General features: G+C 44.6%; 1 protein-coding gene across 2 annotated transcripts in view; it reads right to left on the bottom strand.

Moving 5' to 3' along the window:
• Positions 1-3588: 3588 nt before the first annotated feature.
• Positions 3589-24224, bottom strand: part of akt1 (v-akt murine thymoma viral oncogene homolog 1) — a 30690-nt gene continuing 10054 nt past the window's right edge. For both annotated transcript variants that reach the window (XM_030081901.1, XM_030081900.1), the window contains exons 3-14: positions 16836-16964; positions 14903-15014; positions 14446-14572; positions 13338-13469; positions 13143-13208; positions 12554-12622; positions 12249-12374; positions 10615-10743; positions 7001-7215; positions 6668-6755; positions 6366-6468; positions 3589-5576 (exon numbers count right to left, since the gene is read on the bottom strand). In XM_030081901.1, the coding sequence (XP_029937761.1) occupies positions 5497-5576; positions 6366-6468; positions 6668-6755; positions 7001-7215; positions 10615-10743; positions 12249-12374; positions 12554-12622; positions 13143-13208; positions 13338-13469; positions 14446-14572; positions 14903-15014; positions 16836-16964 (1376 nt within the window). In that variant the 3' untranslated portion in view covers positions 3589-5496. The remainder of the gene's footprint in view (positions 5577-6365; positions 6469-6667; positions 6756-7000; positions 7216-10614; positions 10744-12248; positions 12375-12553; positions 12623-13142; positions 13209-13337; positions 13470-14445; positions 14573-14902; positions 15015-16835; positions 16965-24224) is intronic.

Below are 24224 nucleotides of genomic sequence, written 5' to 3'. Positions count from 1 at the left end.
AGCAGCCCGACCTGAGAGAGGTGGAAAAAGTAAGAGCTCTCACTCCTCACAATTTTCCGCGTACAGCAAACGTTGATCGATAGATAGATAGATAATTATGTTTAAAGTGGTACATGTATCATTTTGAACATCAATAAATAACTTTCATATTGCAATAGGCCAACCTTTATATAATTACATAAACATCATATTAATTTAGCCACGAAGTGACCACTAAAATTAGGCTGTTGTTTTCAAGAAAGTTTAAGTATTTTCATAAATGATGACAAAATTATGGTATATTGACATTTACTGTGAATTATCTGCTGCTGTGAAATCTTAAAGGTTTAGCTCTGCTTGTGCTGGGAAAAAAAAAAAGTTTTATTATGAGATATGAAAAAAATGTGTTATTATGTGATTTAAAGCAACACAGCATAATAAGATATCTATGCAGTCCAACCCAGTGGTATACAGTGTAAAATGCATTGGCAACCATCTCAGAATGAATGTGATGATTGTTGTTTAAATGCCACACAGTGCGCCTTTGTCGTCTGATACATGATTATGGAGGAAACATTTTGCATGTTCAGGTAGGTCAGCTGTAATAGCCTAAGCTGTACTAGTACTTGATGATCCCTCTTTGATCACAAACTAATTATTGAGCTGGAAAAACATTTTAATTGTGTATATATGTTATTTCCGCCTGAGGCAAAATTGCGTGAGGTGAGCGCATGCGTGACGGAAGGTGGCCCAGATTTATGAACTATTGATTCATCTTTTCTATAGAAGATCTTTGGTTCTATTCACAGCCAGACCGGAGTTTGTTTATCCAGCGTCTTCACTTTTGCACGGCATCGCAGCAGGGCAGTGGAAAGAAAAAATGAAAGCTCCCCCGTTTGTTAGTGAAACAAAATGCAGGCTGTTCAGTGACCTACCGAAACAAACCGCAACGCACGCCTGAAAGGGAATTTGTTAATTCAAATTAGATGCGAATCAGCTTTGACTATGAGATCTACCGAGGCGGAACGGGATCCCAGCAGTGACAGGCAGCCTACTGTAACAATTCACTCCAAATCAAGTTTAAGTCATCATTTCACTGCGATAAAATGTGCTGAGAAAAATAAAAAACTGTGTAGTCATGTGCAATGGTGCAGACTCACATAATGGAAATTATTTTTACAAATTCTACCCACTAGATGGCGCTCCAAGCTCGACTTAATTATTTCCCAAAACCTTACACGCTCACAGTCGTCGCCTACAGGACAATGTAAATGAATGGATATCACAATTAAAACCATCTTACACATTTCCAAACTTGCAGATGTCCATATTATCAGTTTGCTTTTAAGTGGTGAGTTGATAAAAAGTTAAACTATGGCTAGCCTCTCAGTCAATGACATGATTACCAAGGCAAATAAGAACCACTGTAAAAAAATAAATCATGCTGGGAAAAATACCCTATCTTCAGCCAACATCACACTGATACTGGTGACTTTGGTGCACAGTATTTATTTTGTTCATATAGATTATCTGTCTAAAAGTCTGGGCAAACTGTTTTGCAAAGCTGGCCAAAAGGTGAGTCTAGGTGGGTTTACCTTTCACTACAACACTGCTCTAAAAAATGACTTGTCGGCAGCCAGTTGAACCTGTTTCCCCAGGGCCCTGACCCTGTCACAGAAAACTCCCACCCTCATGTAGAGAAAGAAACCTGCTCTTTCACCAGCTTGCGACCACCGCTCTCTATCTCCTGTCACTGAAATGAATAGATTTAAAACAACAACAACCTAATGAATAACACAGAAATAGGTTTACATCGTTTTTGTTTCCAAATTGTGTTCCTTTAAATGGGCCTTTCTGACAAGGCAGAAGAAACTGACCTGGTTTCATGTACCCTACATTTAGTGAGTGTGTTTGTGGGTGATAAGTGATTCAGGTAGTAGTCCACTTTTCATTTCTCCCCCCATTTCCTGCCATTTAAACCAGTTTAAACCAGAAGACTTGATGATGCTTTTAAAGACAATAATTGTCTGTAGACTCTGTATTGGCTGCAGGGTGCCGACGTGACACCTGCCCCAGACTTGCTGCTGTGCAGCTTATCCTGCACTTTGACTTTCCTGTAGCATGGCAGTGGAAACAGAGAATTTCCCCCCAAAGGGACCAATAATGTATCCATCAGTTTTAGTGATTTTATCAAGTAAAAGTTCACAGACTAGATGGCTGCAGTAGCCTACACTGAAGGTAAAAATACACTCAAGTATATTGTTGTGTAGAATAGCACAGCTATAATCTCATAATTCATAAAAAAAAGAGAAAAAGTAAAGATTTTTTTAATTTATCTATTTTTTTTTTCCAAAACAAAATGAATGCAGTCTCCATACAGAATGTTACATTGAGTATCCACAGGTCTTATCAATGTTGCACAAAACTTTGGGGTCTCTACATGCTTCATATTGATTTACTAAAAGGGGAAATCAGTCAGGGATAATGTTTTTTATTTTCCCCTCATCAGTGCACTTCATTACAGGAGTAAGTAAGCTTTTGACTATATTCAGAAATATAATAGGAGATATTTTTGTTGCAGTTGCATGATACAAATACAAGGTAGTCTGTGTTTGTGGGGTCTGTGAGTGACAAGTGACTTGCAGCCTAATGCCGCCACATTACTCATGGGAGGGAGCGGGGCTGAGCCGGCGCCACAGAGCAGTGCATTATGGGGAGTGCAGCTGGAGTCAGGTGAGGGACGGTTGTCAGGTGAGCCCCACACTGGGCCAAACCACGGTCTTGCCGTGAGGCGCAGCGCGGTGCAGCTGGCCAGAGACAGACTGTGAGCCCTGGCTGTCAACATCTGCTCCAGAGACTGTACCATCTGCCTGAGGCCCAGGGGAGCAGCGTCTCCATCTCAGACCAGCTGCAGAGCCACAGACACGGACCTGAGCCGTCCTGCACAGGCCCAGAACAGGGCCAAGACACAGTCAGAGCCATCCAGTCAGTACCGCTGAGTATTAGTCATTTGTCTCCAAAACACTTGTCTGGATAGAGTGTGATCAAATCCAGATTTAAGAAAAAAAAAAAAAAAAAAAAAAAAATCCAGTTATTTGATTCACAATATGGACTGACAGACACTTTCATAGTACACTGATAAAGCTATGGCAACTCAAAAATCATGTCATATTCATATTTACATTTTAGTTTCTCACACTCGTATCCAGTCATTTTTGAGTGTGCCACTAGAATACAATTCAGTTTTAAAGGTAGCCTAAATAAATAATATACATTTTAAAATAATCTTGTATAAAAAGAGCAATTTATACATAAGTAAAAGAAAAGAAGGTAGAAGAAAAAGAAGGATCAGGTGCAAATGGGAAGTTAGGGAAGATCAAACGCATTCATGTCAAAATGGAAGAAAATCATTTTATTTTTATCTGTAGAATATTAACTTTTCCCGACAATCTGGCGTCTGTGCTGAAATCACAGAGGAAGATGCTGTTCTGAGTGAATCATCAGCACTAGACTAGGTGCTTTAGTGTCATGATGACGAGGCCGTGGGAACAATTTCCAGGCAGTGATCAAGATCTGCATGTTTCACAGCAAAAGAGGAGTCCACGCAGCTCATTAAGACCTTTTATTTCATCAATTTGAAAGAAAACAGAAACAGTAAAAACAGTGTACAAAGTTTATATTATTTGTTTACTAAAGCTGGTGTCCTCAGTCTCAGGAATATGGGAGGGCAGATACAAAAAAGTTGAAATAAAAAATAAGAAGTATAAAATGAATTTCCCTATTTTCAAAGGGTGACAGCAAAGGGTGAGTGTGCATAGGAATAAGTAACAATCAGATTCAAAAAATGAACAAACAGGTTTGCAAACGATTGAAGTGATGAAAACAATATAATAAAAACCATTACATTCAATAACGTATGATGCACTTTTTGAATAATGATTATCAGTCATCATAAAAAAAAATACTGAAGTTCTGAAAACCTTGAACGATCATAGCACACTTGGAAAATAAGATTTTTTCAGTTTCCAAGATTCTCAATTGAGCTTCAGCCTTCTGTAAAAGGGGTATAATGATTCAAAACAAGTCATTCTTGCTTTATTTATATCCACAACAATTCAATTTACATTAAAAATAAGCTAATTTCGTCTTTACCAAACCATAAAGTACAAATAAAAGTCCAAATACAATCATTTTGGGGCTGCAAAGTGCATATCATTGGCACAGTCAAACTCATTTTAGTCAATGCTGGTCTCGTATAAATAACAACTCAGAAGCTCGTGAAGGGACAGAGGTCCCATCGTAGCACATCAAAGATGACTCTGTGTATTTTCCCCTGAAGCCCAGTTTGTTTGCAGAGTATTCGTAAAGAGGTGAATTATGTTAAGGTGACCTCATTGAGGCTGCAGTGAGTGCACTGGGTGGGGAAACACCCAATACTGTACTTGGAGGAAAAACCCAGAGGAGAGAGAGGAGTTTCTGATTGGGCAGCGAGGACTGGGGTACCTGAGCCGCCCGTTCAGAGGAAAACCAGGAAGTGTTTGCAGCACAGCGTTCAGACAGGAAGGCATCAGGAACCACACACATACTTCAGGGGTGCTGGAGGTGCTATTTATTATGTTGAACAGGCAACGGGAGGGGTCTGCGGTGTGCAAACAGTTACAGCCGAAATCCATTGCACACCAGCTTTCGCACACCTTAATGATTACTCTGCCTTTGCATTCTTTGCATGTCTGCCATTCCTCACGCCAGACCCTATTGCACAATTGATTTATCGGACTCATCGTGGTAGAGCACTGTAATATAACTGAGACCTATTGGTGTCTCTTTTGCATTGGGGGGTGATAGAATAGTAATAAAAAGAAAAAAATCATCTCTACAAGGTGAAATTTCAGTTTTAGGAGAATAAACCATGTGTTACAACATGCAAGTATGCAAAAAGATTGACTTTATTTAATACGGTACATTCACTTTTGAAGCCAAAAATGCTTTGAAGACTTGGTCTTAATGGTTTGGGAAGTCTAAGTGAGGAAAACATAGAGCTCTCACTCTCTCAACAAACAAAATAGTCTTTGCTCACATCGTGCTGTTGGTCCACAGTATGCCTATTTTCCATTTTAAATGGACAATTTAAATTCATCTGGATATTTTCTATACAAAATGGCCCTTTTCAAAATTCATAGCAGTGGCCTGATTTGTGCATATTATAACTTTTCCCTATTCATTATGGGGTGTGGCTGCCTGCTCAGTATACAACATAACAACCAGGAAAAGCAGGGTAGTGTTAACTCTTGCCGTGGACAGTCTTCAAAGGCCTCATAGAGCAACCACAGTTTTCTTTGTTTTCATCTGGTATTTCCTCCTTCCTGTAAAACATAACTTGCAGATTGTGATGTTACATCCACCAACGGCATTTGTAGTAAATGCTGGGAGGACGGGGCTTTGGCCCCAGTCTTTTGAGTGTGCAGTCGGGTGGGGTGAGGGGAGATGATGGGACCAGAGGAATGTATAGCGAGTTGTTCAGGCTGTCCCGCTGGCAGAGTAGGAGAACTGAGGAAAGTGCGGTCTCCTCTCACTGTCGAAGGACTCCATACTGTCATCTGGGGATGGAAGGGAAGAAATTAACTCATTCAAAAAGGCAGATTGCTTTGTTTCGATAATTAGCTCATTATTTTATTTTTTTAAAAATAAAATCCCTTCATTAATGTGATGCATTCAGCTGTAGCACTACCCAGCATGTACACATAATGTTCAGCAATAGCACTTGATGGATGTTGTGAGACATGATACTCTGTTCTAAGCACCGGCTCTCCAGGAGAGGGCAGACTACTCTCAAGGGAATTGAGTGCGCCTGCAGAACGGCTTCCTCCCTCACATTAATGTGCTACCCAAAACTACCCAAAGACTCACTGCAGGCGCTCAGAACAAAAGTCAGTATAAAGGCAAAACGCAATATAAACTCTGTGACTGAATGATTTCAATATAGATCCATGGGAGATTCTCTCACGGGCCTGACAACTTCAGTTATAAAACGGAACTTGATCAAAACAATGAGTATCATCCTGGGGGTTTCACATAAAAGTTAATTCAGTAACCCTTAACAAAAAACAGCCAGCTTTAGCAGCCTGACTGAATTAAAAGTCCAACTTCTCATTCTTAATAGTCTCAAGAGGAAGTGGAAAGAAAAATTTTATCAGACAGAGGTTAGATGTGAATAGATGACAATAGATCCACTTGGGAGTCCTGTCCATATCCGCCTTGATGTCACATTCAAACACAATGCCATGAAGTTTGACGCTGTGATGACCAGTTTCATGTTTTGAAGTAGTTTTATAATCTGGCAGATAGGGTTGTATGGGTGACTGTGCATGTGTGTGAATGTGTGTTACCTTGTCCGGGTGGCGTAATAGTGATGGTCTGTGCTGTGAACTCCTCATCAAAATACCGTGTGTCCGTCTCGGAGGTAACCTGGGGCTTGAAAGGCGGGACCAGCTGTTGGAGAGGAAGACACATGAGCAGTGCAGCGCATCAGAGCCGTCACTCACACAGGAAACATTTGTCGGCCTGGTGACACTCTACAGAGTCTCTGGATGGTGGTGATCCAAATGAAACACATTGTTTGAGCTTGTTGTCAAAAATGCACACAAGTATGTGGTGGAAACCTTATAGCATAAACATTTTAGAAACTGACCTTCTTCTCATAAACGTCTTGCCATTCAATCCCTGCAAAGAACTTGTGCTGCATGATTTCCTTGGCATCGTCAGGCCCTCCACCTAACCTGGAAGACAAGTCACCAGCACAAATGTTAATCAGCGTCTTTTACAGGAATATTTCATGCCTGCACAGTGGTTGGTGACCCCCTGCTGTAAGCAGAAATGGACAAGATGGATAACTTTGAGACCAAAGTACAACGACAATAAACCCATATGAGAAATGTGTTTTCTGAATCATGAGTCATTTCATGTTCCTCCGGGCAGGTTCCCAATGCCCAGGATGAGAACCGCTGTATCAGAGGCTTCTAACCTCTGCTTGGGGTCCTTCTTGAGCAGGCCAGAGAGCAGGGAGCGTCCCTCAGGTCCTAGTGTCCGCGGGAAGCGGATATCTTCCATGAGGATGAGCTCAAACAGCTTCTCGTGGTCCTGGTTGTAGAAGGGCAGTCGGCCACACATCATCTCGTACATCACCACTCCGAGGCCCCACCAGTCCACGGCTCGGCCATAGTCGTTGTCTTCTAGCACCTAGCGGATGGGACGGGTGAGAGGGTGAAATGAAAAGATTAAAAAGTCAGTCTTAGACCTGGGTGAACTTGAAAATGCATCTTTTCTTCCCCCTCCATTTTAGCCTTCTGTCCACACTAAGCCAGGGTTTTACATCTACAATTTTTTTTTTCTCAAAAATGCTCTCCAAAATTTTGAAAATGAAAAATGAAAATTTGAAAATGCAAGTCTAGTAGATTGTCATGTGATCTACACCGCAGTCTCGTATCAAGACCTGCAGAAGTTTAATATGGGACTTTAAGGAGTGTTTTGTGGGTGTTTCAGTGTGGACCGCGGGTTTTACGTAAACAGGTTAAAAAATGTGAGTGTGTGTGCGTAGCACGGATGGAACACTAAAACAGGCCTTATGGCTGCTAATCTGACACAGCCGGTGAGGCTGCTTATGTACTAATTTAACTTGACAGGGGTACCACATTGTCGTTGCTGGAAAAATGGTCGAAAAAAAATCTACCAGCATCTTCTAAGATACAATGAGCTGAAACAAAAGTGTACAGGTAAACTAAATGTGATAATTTGCAGCCACACAGTTCAGCCATTACTGGTTTAATTATGAAAGTCAGCTGTGTTTGGCCATTGCAGGGCTGTGAAGACAGCAGCTCTTTAGGCTGAATATCCCACCCTCCCCGCCAGGCTGACTAGCGCTCACCCCTGGTCTGGGCAGTCGAGGCAGCCTCAGCCAACATTGACTCATATCTCACATTAGGAGCTGGGATAGAGTTTCCCCTGGAGCCCTGCATATTTAATCACCAGCGGGCCACAGTACGTGTACACATGTACACACACACATACACACACACACACACACATCAACAAGCAGAAGAGGTGGGAGCAGCCTCTGAAAGTGTGTGTGTGGCAGCAAAGACAGAAAAGCATCTTACACACAGCCCACATAATGACGACAACTGCATTCAAAGAGAAGAAAATATTTTGTTTCATTTCTGTAAGATGACTTTTCTCCACAGTTCTTAATAAGTCAAACTCCCTCTGCCTTGTGCTTACTGAACAGAGCAACCTGTTGCATGACTAATGTGCTGCTGAGCAGAGTTGTTTCAAGGTCTCCGGGGACATGTACTGGATTCTACCTCGCCAGGCGGATGTTGAAGGTGAAATCAAGACAAGGAGAACAGTCTGTTCTTTTAAACCTCAAGCAGCATGATGCCAGGTGATTCAGCCTAAGAATAGAATCATAGGTAAAAAGATGTGGGCGGATTAATAGAATTAGATATGGACACCGTGGTGCACAGGCCGGGAGTGATGGTCCTGGTAAACAGATGGACGGATGTGTCCGTAAAAGGAACAAAACTGCTGTGTGTGTGCGTAAGTGTGTCTGTGCGTGCGCACATGCAGCAGCGCATGTGTCAGCGGGCACACCGCCTGGCGCTGTGGTGAGTGGTGAGCGTCGAGGAGGAGGACTTGGAGGGCAGGGGGAGTAATGTGAAGCCGGCGTGGTGCTAGGATTACTGGGCCGTCTCTATTTCCAGCGCTGCTGTCGTGTGATTCACACCGCGCGACAGCTGGGCCCGCAGCTGCCCCATATATGTAGAAGAGCACCACAGCTGTGAAGCTGCCAGGAGCGCAGGAGCCAAGCTCATCCCTCATATACGTAACCAGGACTGCTTGCCTGCCTGGGCCCCAGCCCCAAACTAATACTGTTACACTGCCCCAAAGGAACAGAGATATGGGAGGAGGGAGAGAGAGGATAAAAGACACAAACACTTGCTGCTGTGCTGGAGCTCTACTTGGTACTGAACTTTTTTCTTACTTGCAAAGTTGCACACTGACAGCCATTAATCTTACAAACTCACAAGATCAGTTTCAGCGACCCGTCCACATTTTTCTTTTTAGATATTCCCTGAAGGCCAATTCCCCCAGCCAATACTAATTTTCCTCTTTAAACTACTTAATAAAAGTGACAAAGTGAATTTTCCCCATTCTCCTTACTCTAGAGACAAAATGGTCAGGGTTTGCGGAGCGGGTCCCTCTCCTCCCTCTCCCTCTCTCTCTCTCTCCCCCTCTCTCTCTCTCCTGCCCTGGGTGGAATATTCCCAGACGTTACAGCATTCCTGTGCAGCACACACAACAAGGTCATTGTTTACTGCAGAACAACCTGTAACACTGCCTGGCCCGCACTCCATAGAGACGCTCGCCAGCGACCCTGTTGCCATGACAACGCCCCCTGATGTCTCCTGTGCTCTGCTGCTGAGGCTGGAGCCACTATAGGCTGCGCTAACTCTGTGGAGGAGTGAACTGGGCTGCAGAGAGCTGGGGATGAACAACTGGGGGCTTTTGAAGTTTTTAAGATTAGGGAACTTGAGAAAAATATTTATTAAAGTAACACACCCCTATAAATTGGATTATTTTTGTGTGTCTCATGCTTGTCCAGGTCTGAGGGTGTTTCATATTCACACAGCTCACGCCTTTGCCTTGATAGTCTCAAGGCAAAGGCCTGAAGGAGGTTTGGTCTGATGGATGAAAAGGACACAGGGAAGCGTTCCTGGGGGGCGGTCTGACAAACTGGGGGATGGCGTGCTCACGAGGGCCCTGACTCTGCCCGGGTCAGGCAAAGCATCCCGGGCAGCAGCAGGACTGTGGCTCCCCTGGCGCTGCACAACAGCTGTAGCCAATGTGGTCTTTTCTCCAGGGGCGGAAGCTCACGTTTCCTAAGGCACTGCCAACCACCCGCCCCCCGCGCCTCACTGCCACCCAACCCACCCAGCAAATTCCAAATGGAGGCTAAAAACAACGATCCGGCAACTGTGTCAACATGGACACCCTTCTCCCGGAAAGCATTCTTACGGCGAGAGGCAAGGGGCTAGCGCAAACACTCATATACTTGAACACACACACACACACACACACACACACACACACACACACACACACACACACACACACACACACCGCCCACACTCACAATAGTGTATCAGGTTACATAGCCCACTCCAGCACTTGTCATACCTGCACGCAATGGGGAGTAGCCACACCCCTCCCCAACAAGCAAATATGAAGGCAGGCTGCCCTGCCCTGTGCACACGGTGCACTCATTAACTCACAGACTTTAGCTGAAGATTAGGCAGGCATTTTGGAACAGCTGCCCATTCTTCCACATGCCTCTCATCCACGAAATGTCCAACAACACATTAAATGTTCACTTGCATCTAACTCATGTCATGACTGAGCTCCCTGATTTTATAATTATTTCCTCTTTACACACTGGATAAAAATTTGATTTACATTTTTCAAACATCTGAATGTGATGTCAAGTTCATTTTTTACTATGTCTCAACATGGTGGATTCTGTCAAAGGCATGAAAAAAAAAAAAAAATAACATCAGGTGGAGTGAATTAGTGATTTGTTACCTCCGGTGCCAGGTACTCTGGTGTCCCGCAGAAGGTCTTCATGGTGGCCCCATCTTTGATCCCCTCCTTACACAGACCAAAATCTGTAATCTTTATGTGTCCATCTTTGTCCAGCATGAGGTTTTCCAGCTTAAGGGTAAAAAAAAAAGACAGACTTCAGCATCAGCATAAAATGATGGACTGACTGAGTCAGGGGGTGAGTGAAAACTATTCTCGGTGGTGGCAGCAGCAATGTTAAAGTCACAAGGCACCTTGTTGGCTTATTTTCCATAGCAGAAAATTCAACTATTTCACAATAAATTCCAAAGTATTTGTTAAATTTTTATTATTGTTTTAATTTTTTATATCGAAATCCTATTACTTTCACTTTTTGGAAAACAGTATACAGGCCACATAAAGGTGATTTCATGCTGAACCAGCAGTCCTCAACAAAAATCTTAAACAATAAGACTATCACATTTTGGGACAGCCATGCATCTACCATTTTTCTGTCACTGATCTCCCACTAGTTAACACTTTTGAGTGTAATAATCTTTTTTCAACAGGACATACATCAATTTGGGAAACAAGAAGCTCTTAAAATGCCGTTTCACTGCCACATTACTGACAACTGAACAGGCATCAGCGTGGACTGTGACAAAAAGGACAGGCTAAGTGAAGTGACCGGGCCCCAAAGGCTGCGTATCACACGGCACCACGACTTGAGGTTGGACGGCCTTTTAATATCAGCGTGTCCTCTCTCTTTCTCTCCGTAAAAGTCACCTGGCAGCTGTAGCTCACACGTGGCCAGCAGCGCCCGGCCAGAGTCAGCACATCCTCCAATCCTGCTACCCTGGCATTTTCAGGAGAACCCTAGCAGGCTGGGAGCTTGCCTCATAAACCCAAGGGGAGAGCGGGGGGAGAGGGGGAGGAAGGGAGGGAGCAGGGAGATGGGGAGCTGTGTTATGCTGTGCTGACCTGGCTAGTATAGTTACATCAGCTGGATGTTGTAGGGCTCCAGATGCCCAATTCTACAACACATAGCCCCTCTAACAAACCCAAACCTGTCTTATCAGTGAGAAGTTACATATGTGAAGGCATCTTGAGAGTATAATTTCTTAATTCAAATGCCAAAAAAGGAGGAGCTGAAAAATTTGAGTTTCAATATATTAGGGTAATGCCGACAAGTCATTCATGCCATCACATTTTGTTGCCAGTGCGGCACTACCCTCATATAAGTCAATTATGGGCGAATTGCACATACATCAGCAAGTGAGAGTGCTGTATGTGTGCTAAAACAGGAGGTGGTGGCTAGCTGTTCAAAGGGAGACGGTGGTTATTTCTGTCGAGCTGCAGTAAGTGTATGGACCGTGCCTCCCTCCAGCTGCAGTGAGGTCTGGAGTCTGATCTGGGGGAGGCAGATCAATAAGCCCTGGCCACTGCCACTGCTCTGGATGGAAGCAAACTCTATTTATATCCTGCTGGGGGAGAAATGAAAGGAATGGGGGAAAAGGGAGAAAAAGAGGAAAAGAAAAAGAGAAAGATATGAGAGAGAGAGAGAGAAGGGGGGAAGAGAAGGTGAGGAAGAGGATGAGAGGAGAAGAAAGAAAAACACTGAGCGGAGGCAGAGAGAAAAGCGAGTTTCCCACACCCACCTTTAGATCCCGATAGACCACGTTCCTCTCAGCATGCAGGTAGTCCAGCGCTGACACTATCTCGGCCCCGTAGAACCGTGCCCGCTCCTCTGAGAATACGCGGTCCCTTGACAGATGGAAGAAAAGCTGCAGGGAAATAGGGGAGATCGAGAGCGAGTAGGCACAGATGAGAAGAGGAGGGATTTGGGCAGCCCGAGGAACACAGAAACAGGATGACAGATTAAGGAGAAAGTTCAGAAATTATTCCATCACTTGGCTGACTGGGACCTATGGGTGAAAACTCATTTGTGGGTCAGATGGCTCACCTCACCACCGTTTGCGTACTCCATGACAAAGCACAAGCGGTCATGAGTCTGGAAAGAGTATTTCAGGCCCTGCAGTGGGAGAACAAGAAAGAAACAGTCAAAATAAAGCTCTCTTTTAGCCAGCTGGTGACAACATGAACCATGTCACAGGGTGAAGTTGTAGCTTTTGCCTCTTCTTGGTGATACTTTCAAATACAAATGTCTAAGAAGAAGAGAATGCAGAATGCTCCGGCACAATGTTTCCAAAAGCCTTTTCAACAACTGTTGTGCGACAACTGCTGGTCCCATTCATTGCACTGAGCACATCACATTATGTGCTGCCTCCACCCACCACTTAGACATGACATTTTGGAGGAGCTGTTCAATGTAATTTACCTCAGACTCCTAGAGAAAGGGTTAAGTTATGTAAAAAGAGGTCCAGTGTTGCCACTAAAAGCCCATCTCTACTGCAGCCTTTGTCAGCACAGCTCTCCAAAACATTCCTGGTAAAAATACACCCTTTTTCTTTAGGGATGCTGCTGGTTTGGATTGGAGAGGCTCCTGAGCCTTAAAGGAAGGTTAGCTTTAGGTATATGGAGGGGCTCCTTACTGTCAAGAACGGATGCTTGGAATTCTGGAGGACTCTGTTCTCTGTGAGAGTGTGCGCCACTTCATCCTGAAAGAGACCACAAAGAGTATTTGTGCAACTCCCACAATGGGGAAGCATTTAGGTATCAGTCATTGCTCCACTGCCCTCCCCCTGGTGTGCTTCCTCTCCATTACTTCCCCACTGGCAAACACTCACTTTCGCTACGATCACCTCCTTCTTCAGGATCTTCATGGCGTAGTAGCGTCCTGTGGCCTTCTCTTTTACCAGGATAACTTTGCCAAAAGTGCCTTTTCCCAGGAGTTTGAGGTATTCAAAGTCGTGCATAGTCTAGAGAGCCGGAGGAGAGAAAGTAGCGTCCGGTTACAAACGGAACATTAACAAACTCATGCTCTAACTATCCGGGACATACAATCCCATTGACAGCGACACAGAAGCATTTAAGGCACTATTTCACCCACTGTGTAATTTCCACTGCTCTAATGGTTCGGCCTATATGTGGCTGTGTCTCAGTTAACCTCTGACCCCTATGCGGGGGGAGAATGTTGAAAACGGTTGTGTGGTGGACATCCAATCCGGTGGCCTTGGACCTTTGGGTCATAACTCGGGAACACACATGTGGGGGTGGTGAAACCTGGAGGACATGCTATCTGGTGCTAAGCCACCAACGGCTGATATTGGGCAAGCGGCAGGGGTTGATGAGAGGTGAAGTGAGGTGGGGTAGGGTGGGGGCAAAGGAGGAAGGGCGATGCAGTGGTCAAGTAGGAAGCGTAGGGTGCAGTCAGGGTGAGGAGGAGTCAAGGTGTGGTTCACATCAACTGTGGTCAAAAATGGTCGCTTTCCACCACTCGCAGCCGTTAATGGTGTGACTGAGGAGAGAGGCACGCTGTTGAAATATAGATCGCGTGGAATTATTTCACTTTGCAAACTGAGGGCAGCCCAACAGCTATGTGCAATAATTGCAACAAAAGCATTTCTAGACACAGTAAAAATAGAGCTTTGTACGCCTCAATAAAAGTTAATATTCTTTTTCTTTTTGTATATGTTTATAATTGTGTTCAATAAAGAGCATTAAAAGAAAGCGACATCATGTGGGCTATTTTTCTTAAAGCAGAGCAAATGTTTAATGAGCTTATCGTGCCTATACTGGGTTGGATTTACTCACTGAAATTCTTTCATAATGTGCAGCAGCATTATATAGACCAGATTGAGACTCAAAAACAGGCCAGTACTAAATATTAAAAGACCTGCATTGCGACGTTTATCAGGACATCCCTATACAAAGCACAGTGCATGTTGGTCATACCACTTTTTGTCGGGGTTTGGTCAGATAGACCTCCATGTCCATGGGGTCTGGAGAGGAGTCCATCATCTCCTCCTCTTGTTTCTGCAGGCCAACAGCCACTGCCTGGATGGCTTTAGTCCATTCTTCCCTGAAGGAGGCACACGCAGCAGAAAGATTACATCAGCCCATTTACCATGATGCAACCCCAGCAGCCCAATCACGTAATTGTCTTCTTATCAACAGGAAGGCAATTTCAAGTGTGAGCACTGCCAATAGCCAGTGGACTTTGTGTGAGTGTGTAACAACAACTGAATGTAGAAGTGTGTGTGTGCGTGAGCGAATATGGCTTTCAAAGCTTTTAACTATGTCTAGCAAAGCAGTAGGTTTTTGTGTAGAGATGACTTATGTTTATGTAAGCATGTGTGTACTGTTAAACTGTTCTAAGAGCTGAGAGGTGTTGTGTTTAGGTCTCTCTTGCCTCTCCTCGGGGGTCTCCACATGGAAGGTGCGCTCGATGACAGTGGTCCACTGCAGGCAGCGGATGATAAATGTGTTGGGCTTGGGCCGTTCCGTCTTCATCAGCTGGCACTCTGACCACAGCCAGGGAGGGAGGGAGGCAAAGAGGGGAGAGGGGCCAGTGTGGAGGGGAGGAGGGAGGGGGGAGACACAGACCCACAGTTATAGCCATTTATCTTTATCGCCACCCTAACAGACACGGCTGGAGCCTCTGTCGGCCACTCTGGAACTGAACAGGTGCACTTTGGAGAACGGAGAATTCTCTCAGCCTTGACTTGACAGTCCCTTAAAACATGGCATTTTTAGGATTTTGGTAAATAATATGAAATCTGTATAGTATTCATCAAACACCAAAATAAATAAAAAATAAATAAAATTCCTGATTTTCAGTATAGTCCAATTTGTAAGTTTGATAAGGAAAGATTTTTTTTGAAAGTGTAGTTTTTGCAAAACTACAGTGTATTTGCTTGAAAATGCGGCATTTTTCATACATAACTGAAATTTAAATGGTCTTTATTTCTAAATAGCATAAAGAAAGAAACTGTCAATAAGGATAACATTGCTAACATTTACGTTTGACTGACAAATTTCTTCAATTTCTCACTCTACTGCGGCAAATAAATTGCTCTGTAAGCAGTTTGCAAAACAATTACTCACAACAGTGTTACAACTGATTTTACAAAGCAGAGTTTTCCATCTGCATCTCCTTCGCGTTAACATCTGTTCCCAAACGAAACATGTCAGCAAATACGTCAGAATGTGACACAAAATGGCCTCTGCCTGATGGATGGAGGACAAGGGAGTGGACCACCACTGCGATTCAACATGGCTCCATCAGGGTGTCTATGTGATCCAGCTGCAGCAGCCCCGTCAGCAGCGCCGCACCATGTGTACTCTGCGGTGGGGTCGCAGTTGTGACAAACTCAAAGCTACTGCTGATGGGAGACAGAGCCTCAGAGCAGAGACTGGATAAATAATTGAAATCAGGCGGCTAATAGCCACGATAACTCAAGAGTGTCGGGGAGGAAACATTTTGTTAAACAAACAGTATGCTGTCTAATTGCTGTGTTCAGTCATCTGCACAGCTTATCCCAGCAACTTTCTGTGATGTGAAGATAGAGTGGGCCAGGCTGTGGTGGGCATATTTTTGTTGTTGTTTTATTTCAAACAGAGTTGGCAAAGATACACAGGGAGAAGTGGGGTTGACATGCAATTTATTATGTCACACTGCAAAAAAAACTTCCACCCTAACAAGTCATTTGATCTCATATAGAGATTAAATGACTTAAAAACTGTTTTAAAATCTTGTTTTTCCACAACCAAATTAAAGAAATCTTCCAGTGGCATGAGATAATCCCACTTTCTTCCAGTGCAGTGTCACTGGTTTCAGACATTTTTCTGGAAACAAATACAAATATGCTGAAACAAGGCAGAATACGGCAGATTAGCCAACTAGTATCAAGAAAATGACACCTGATTGAAAAAAAAAAAAAAAAACTGGAAACAAGTTGAACAGAATTGCAAACAGGTGGTATTACCTCATCCTGCTGGCAGATTTATTCACTTGTTTGAAGAAAAAAAGAGATTTTAACACTGCAAATGAGTATAAATGACTTGGTATGGTGGAGATTTTTGCTGTGCAAGAGGCAGAGTTAAAATTTTGAATGCATGATGATTGTCTTAACCTGTTTTGCCTTGGATCGATGTAATTAATTACTTACTTTGATGTTTTAGGGACAGGTGGAGAGTGGAGATGCAAAACAAGCACAAAACAAGCATATGCACATATCTGGCGCAACAAAATAAGCACAAGCACAAAAGAAGCCAGCATGAAACACATTTGCCAGAAAAGAGAGAGCAAAAAAATGCAGTGGTTTCTTGAAGCAGATACTCACGTGCTACGGAGAAGTTATTTAAGGGGGTTTCCAGCTGGTCCACATCTTGTGGCCGTTCCTTGTAGCCAATGAATGTACCATCACTCTTGAGGAGAAAGTACCTTGGCCTCCAGGTCTTGATGTATTCTCCTGACATAACAAAGATGTTGAAAAGGATTATTGTTGTCAAACACAGAACAAAGCAACTTGTGATAAAGCACTGGGAATCCAGAAAATCCATAAGCATATTAACTGGACAATTTATCTACTTCATATGCTTTCACTGTTTTTTCTCAAAACGCCGACAAGCACACAACAATTTCATCTGCACTGTGGTTTGATGATCAATGACGAATGGTGTTCTCCTTCCTCAAGGTCCTCTCCTAATTCCCAGAGGTGCGACCCATTTCCTGCAATCTAATTGCTATGCTGTTCACTAGTGCTCCCTAAAATGACCATCTTGTCACCCTCTTTCTTTTGGTGTAGGTCAGCTGCAGGACAAATGGTGGTTTTAGTATGAGTCAGGACCCTTTCCCCTACCGCGTCTGTCCCCTTTCCAGCAGTCACTCCCACTGCAGAATCTGGGGCTGCATTCAAAGTGTTGAAAATCCAACCTTTCTCTTCACTATTTCCTTGAACTGTCTAGTAAAAGTTTATGACGGAGGCTGAGGAAAAGCTATAATAAAGAGTTACATTTGAAAAAATGACAGACCCATTTTGGGAATAAAACCCAAACATTACTTTAAGGTTAATATTCTGTGTCTCTAGAATATAGATGATACAGTCTGTAAAAGTGTTATATTATCATCAACTGCATACTAGACTACGTACTATCTTTTGAAAAAACATATCAGAAGATTTTCCTTTTCTCATTTATTTGGCTATCAATAATTTTCTAAGACAAGGAATCAGGTTTGTCAACCAGTCAGTGTGTTTTTGTAACAAAGTCTTTACAATTCCCCTTTTCTAGGCAACATCCACAATTTGAAGTCATGCATGTCCATCCCATTCACTTAGACACACTAGAAACACACAAACAAATCTCTCTTAGGCAGACAAAACTCAATTTATTTCGGTGACGCTTCAGGAAATGTTGTGCCAGATGTTTCGCAGACGGCAAAAAAAAAGAGCTTACACACCATAACAAGGCAGCAGCACACACTGGAGTGGGATCTGAATATTTATACAGGCAAAGTGTAATTTATTTTTAATTACGGAGCCACATATTAACCCCATGCAGTGTTGTAGCAAGCTGTCCTTAATTGCCCCATTTCCTCAGATACACAAGTGCAGGGTGTGCGAGTGGGTGTGTACGGGTGTGTGTGTGTGTGTGTGTGCATGTGTGTGTGTGTGTGTGTGTGTGTGTGAGTGTGTGTGTAGTGGAGAGGTGGGAGATCCGTCAATATGGGCTCCTGTTCCCCTCCTTCAAACACACTCACACACACAGACACACACAGACACCATGCTCCGCACTGGTGAAACTGATGACAGATCTGTCTGAGGCAGTACAGACAGAACAGGATCCAATAATGTCTCCTCTATTCAGTAAACTTCCTTATAAAATATTCAAGGCCAGAATGAGGTTTTACAACACCGAGTGAATGTCACTTTTCAAGAGCACCCACTTGTGTTGTGACACCTCAACAGTGTGCACAACTTCCTTTCCGCCACTATTTCTTTTGCTTACATTGTTGACAGAGAGATGATGTAAATTCACAGCAGCATATCCTCAAAATTGCTTTTTGCCACCGAGATAAAAAAAAAAAAAAAAAGGGAAAAAGCTTTAGACTTCAGATGGCAGAGAAATGTTGGCAAGCTTGACCACATACAGCAGGATGCAGCCTACTGCCTCTACATCACCTTCCAGCACGGCACCAAGCCATTAAACGCAAAACAAACACCCGGGTGTAAAAACACCTGATTTACTGCAACTGGCAAGGTGGCGGCACCAATCACAGCACCAGAGAAAACATCTGCCCCAGAGCACAATGTACTTTAGACTTCAATCCACACCAGATGTCCAATATGTTATTACATTTTTCATTATGGCACAGGAGGAGATTTTTCATCGCCTGTTCTGCCGAGTAAGTGCTTTCACACCAAACATGGCTCATTTAGAAATTAGCTCAACTTTGTCAGCCTTCAAATTGCCATTGTCACTGCCTACCTTCAAAGCCACCCATAGGCTGTCCTAATTGAAATACAAACCGACAGAGTAAAGTTTAGTGGATTTCCCTTATGCTTGTTTCCATGTAATGCAATTACAGTGATGAGTTGTTTGTCTATTTTAAACTACCGGACTCACAAATCAATGTCCACATCAGTCAGTTGTGCATGCAAACCCGTCTCCAGAGAATCCACATGCGTAGTGTGATTTATCACAAGCCTTCAACAGAGCCAAAATTCCCTTCTTCAGCACAATGGGACTCGTACACATGGTTAACATGAAATGGGCAATCAAAGCAGTCACTCCGAGCATGACGTAGGCTTTACTTAAAAGCATGTGTAGTCATACAGGCTGCAGCTGGGATTTGAACCAAGAACCTGTTCCACACAGCCTCGCCTGAATCATTCAGACTGCAGCCAAAATGACTCGTTAGCCTCACTCCCAGAGCCTCCTGTACTGAGCCCTGTTCTCCCTCAGCCCAGCCCCAGCTGGTGCCTCGTTCTGTGGTCAGGTTTTGGCTGACCCATATCCCCCAGCTATACTCCATGCCAGCCCACACTGAGGACAGTATGTGCACAATGCAGAGGAAGCATAATGAGCCCCCCCACCTTGGCTCTGACACTGCATCATCCCACCACCATGACATCAGAAGAAGGCTCAACCTTCATGCTAGAGACCAAGTCTAGAGGTTCGGTTTAGAGGTGTTTGTGTGTAAACACATTTGTGTGTGTACACTGCCTTGCAGGCACTGTGAGGTGTTTGTGTACAGCAGATAACAGCAACTTCCACTTTCACATCCACACGGCTAAGAGCTTTCTTGCCAGCCCCTCTGACGCAAAAAGCCCACCAGAAGTGGCATGGCGTGTCATCTGCAATGCCTACAGTGACGCAGCAGCGTGCAGCACGCATGAGCCGGACATTCTTCCACACAGAGGTGGCCTCAGTCACATGGCTGTCAATGACAAGACAATACCCATGCACCTTTGTCCGTCACCACACTATTTAAACTGTCACTTTCCTTGAGTTGTGTAACTTCTTTATCAAGGGAGTTATGACTTCATCGTTATCATTCTTGATCGCTGTCACTGGGAAGAGGCCACACAGCGCGGTGAGTTCAGCGAGGTAAACAAGCTCAAGATGGAATGTGACACCCAGGGTCCACCTCTAAACCCCTCCTGAGATTAGTGAACCATGCTACTGTGACTTTCTAACTGCGAGAAACGAGAAAGGGCATATCCTACTGGTAGAATTAGAAAAGAAAAAATGTTTGTGTAAGGCTCTGCCATTTTACTGACCCGCATGTTTTGATGACAGGAAAAATAAAGAGAAGCAACAAAAGGCAAAGTTCATTTTTCATAAGGATGGTTAACATTCATTCATTCAAACAGATGTGCAAAGGGGAAACATCCTCAAATAGAATATGGTCTCTCTAGACAGTAGACATCCTGACTTCTTCATTTGCAACCACAAACATGGTCACATGACAATGGCCACATCCGTCTGTCTATGTGTCGTCTAAACCGCTCCAGAGCGTTCCCCCACAGTGCGCTCAGTTCAGGGCATAAACAACAAAGATGACCCATGTCAGTTTCCTTTTTACACCTACTTCCCCCTCTTGTATTTTAATTCAGTTCTCCTTTCCACATTATGCCCTCTTTCAGGCACTGATATATATAGAAAGTGAAATTGACAACTAAGATAGTGTTGTCTGCATTGCTGACATTGTTGAAAATAAGAAATCGAACACAGCTGGCGAGGAGAATAAATGTGAACACAGTATTGCTACAGCAATATAATTATGCACACAGCTCATATTATGCAGCTGTAATATAGGCCAGCAGACTAAATCAAGGTCAAACCACTTCACTAACGACAATTCTGCACTAATTTTTGATGTAATACACTTTAATACTTCACAATGCTCTACTATAGTATTTTACACTTTACACCCTAACAACATCCTGAATACAGTGAGAAACACAGCACAATGTGCTGACAAAGGACAATGGGCCTCACAGCGACACAGGAGAGTCTTCTGCTTTTAAGTCAGTTCATTATCATCGTGTTCCAGTAAACTAACTCCTTTTGATGTCAGAGTGCTCTCCAAAACAGGAAACTGCCCAATAAACAGCCTGACCACAACCTAGATTAGATAAAACCTACTAACTGTTTCGGGTCTGTCGGTGACTGACAACACAGGCGCAGCCCTGAATTACACAGGAATGATAAAACTCACTCTGTGAGGGCCTGAGCTGAAGAATCAAAGCTACTCTAATATTGTAAAAGTGACTCCAGACATGCGGCTGAACTCAGGAAGGACAGAGTGAATCTGAAGAGGACGATTTGACAACAGATGAGGGATAAGAGAGATCTAGAGGGGGTGACAAAACCGGCACAGTGTGAGAAGAGTTGTGCTGAGCGGAGTGGTAGTGAGACAGATCACTACATATGTTCGCCACATATGTAGGCGGCATGAGCACAAGTGAAGTGTGTATGAGCCATGCGTATGAGTGCATGTGTGTGTCTGTGTGAGTGTGTGTGTGTGCACGAAGGAGGAGGGGGACCCATGCGAGGAGCTGTCAGGGCCTGATAGAGTGTCTTTACATGACAAGCAGCTGCTGAGGTCTGGGATGCGCACTGGGCAAAGTGGAAAATAATGAACGGAGAACCGCTGCCAAACGCAACAGAATTCATCTTTATTTGCCAACTGCTGTATGGCCGTACAGTATGTGTGGACAACGCCAGCATGCCACTGCCACGCCCTCCGTACCCAACACACACACACACACACACGACCACAACACCGAGGAGGAGGGAGAACAGGTTTGACCACAGCTGTACATGTCGTAGGACTGTCATGTTTACTTATGCACACGTGTGTGTATGTGTGTGTGTTTACAGATCTTGAACTCTGATCCGTCACATAATGGTTTGTGATCTGATGAGGTGCAACGGCAGAGTTCTCATGAGGACAAAGGAAAAGCTTCAAAGAAAAAAATCTTCCTATCTAAGCTAACCTCTCTAAACACTCAACCAGAGTGAATCATCCCAATCCAGATGCTGAAACGCGGCGCTCACAGGACTGAAAACCACTACACACATTCCACCGTGCAACCTTACACTCTCAAAGCTTGCACCTGATTCCCGAGGCCATTTGTGAGAGAAAGGGGCCCGCAGGGATTAAAATTTACATTAATGCTTCCTTTCGACACTGAAGCTATTTGCAAGTCAACTTGGCTTAAGAGGCCCTAACAGTAAAGGGCCAGCCAGACAGGCTCATTGAGGGGTCAATAAAGAAAGGAAAAAATGCGGAAGGCTTTAGACAGAGGAGGGAGAGGGAGAGTGACAGAGGTTAGTGGCCATTTCTGGGGAGCGTCCTGCTCTTTCCGTCTCTAAGTGACAATGACAGGAATGTGGAGGTCCCAGCTGCAGTGGCTTGTTGGCTCTTTAATAAGACGCATCACGCAACATTCATTGTGCAGCCCGCCCCCTCACAAAAAAACAAGAAAGGCTAAGGCGTCCTGGTGGCTCAGTTGGCTGAGGTGTATTCTATGCATCTGTAATGTCCTGGGCTCAAATTCAGCCTTGGACCTTCAGTGAATACCATCCACGAGTCTTTCCTGTGTCTCTCTGTTTTGAATCGTCTGAGGCAAAAATGCCACCAATAAAAGTGCACCTGTATCATCTGGCATCAAATATATATTAACCAATGCAACATTTACACACAAGTGCACACACAGTGAGAGGAACACAGACAAAATGAGCCTCTCTCAGTGCCCACACCCAGTGATTGGACTTCCTGAGGGGGCTGCTGTTGGGTTTTGTCCCCGTTTGGCCATTCATGGCTTGGGGATGAGAGGAAGGGAGCCAGTGGTAACTGCATGAACTGTGTGAGGTTGTGTGTAAGTGTGTGTGTGTGTGTGTGTGTTTGAGTGGTGAGAATCGGATGAGAAGGGGGGTAGGCGGAGGTTGAGGATTAGGGAATTAGAACTCCAAAGCGAGGGGGGGGGGCGGGGTGTAGGGGTGGGGGGGCTGCGCCTTTTGTTGGTTTTTCCTCGGCCACCCCCTCCATCCCTTCGGCCCTTTTCTGCCGGGCCCTGCCTGTAGGCTGCAGCTGCGGCCTGCCACCCTGTGCCCTGCATCTCAATGAGCCGTGGGCCGCCCGCTCCAGAGGAGAGGGGGCTCCCTGATGGAGGGGTCACCACTGAGCCCCAGCAACCCACCCCGCCACAATCCCCACCCCCCTGCTTTCAGCCAGAAGAGATCTGAGCTCGGCTTCTCGTGCTGCCCGGACACCCATCTACCCATTTGCCCCTCTCCCCATGACCATATAAGGCAGTCCCAAGCAGGCACACAACAGGCTGGCTCACATGCCATCCTAAACCGCCCAGGAGTTTGGGTTCCTTCGCTTTTTTCTTCTTCCCTTCCCTTTTTTTCTTCCTGCTGTCCCCCTCTGCTCTCCGATCCGCTTTTGTTGGCCCCTCTATTTCTTGCTCTCTCTCTCTCTCTCTCTCTCTCTCTCTCTCTGTGTCTCCCTCTCATGCAGCTGGATGGAGGCTCCACTGCCAGGGCTTTGGCAGCAGCATCAACAGGTCATGGAGAAGGGCCGCCCCAGCCTCCAATGCAGTCCTGTCTGTCTCTTCCCCCCATCCCTCTTTCTCTCCCTCTGTGTCACTGTGGTTGCTGCTGCGACCGTAACAGGAAAAAAAAAAAAAGACAGGGGGGTGTGAGGAGGGGGAGGGGTGTGTGTGTATGTGTGTGTGTGTGTGTGTGTGGGGGGGGGGGGGGTGATGGAGGCTGCCCCTCTTTCTCACGCTCGTAAGAAAGCCCTCACTTCTTCTCTGTGGCGAGTGACACCTGCTGATTACCATAGAGACACTGTGGGAAGTTCCCCCCTGCCTCACTGGGGCTGAGATTTGCCCCCTCTCCCTGGGTAAACAAGCAGTCCATGGATTAGTTAACTGGGTTACTGCACGGCAAACAAATAAACACACATTATTTGGTGCAAATTAGTGCCAATTAACTCTACATGGCCAATGTGCCACCTAACACACTCATATGAACAGGGAACGAAACAATTTTGAGGGACAGGTACGCTCCTGCTGATGAGTACTGCCAACATCGTCCTCCGTCACAAACTACAACAGCATTTTCCCAGATGACGAGGACTCTGCACAGTTCACAAAGTGTGTTTTGCGCTCCAGACCAGGCTGATGTGGAGGATGTGATACTGATACGAGCAT

This window comes from Myripristis murdjan, chromosome 22 (assembly GCF_902150065.1).
Source record: "Myripristis murdjan chromosome 22, fMyrMur1.1, whole genome shotgun sequence".
Taxonomy (NCBI): Eukaryota; Metazoa; Chordata; class Actinopteri; order Holocentriformes; family Holocentridae; genus Myripristis; species Myripristis murdjan.
Note: the sequence above shows the minus strand (reverse complement) of the source record. Positions and strands in the feature narration are given on the sequence as shown.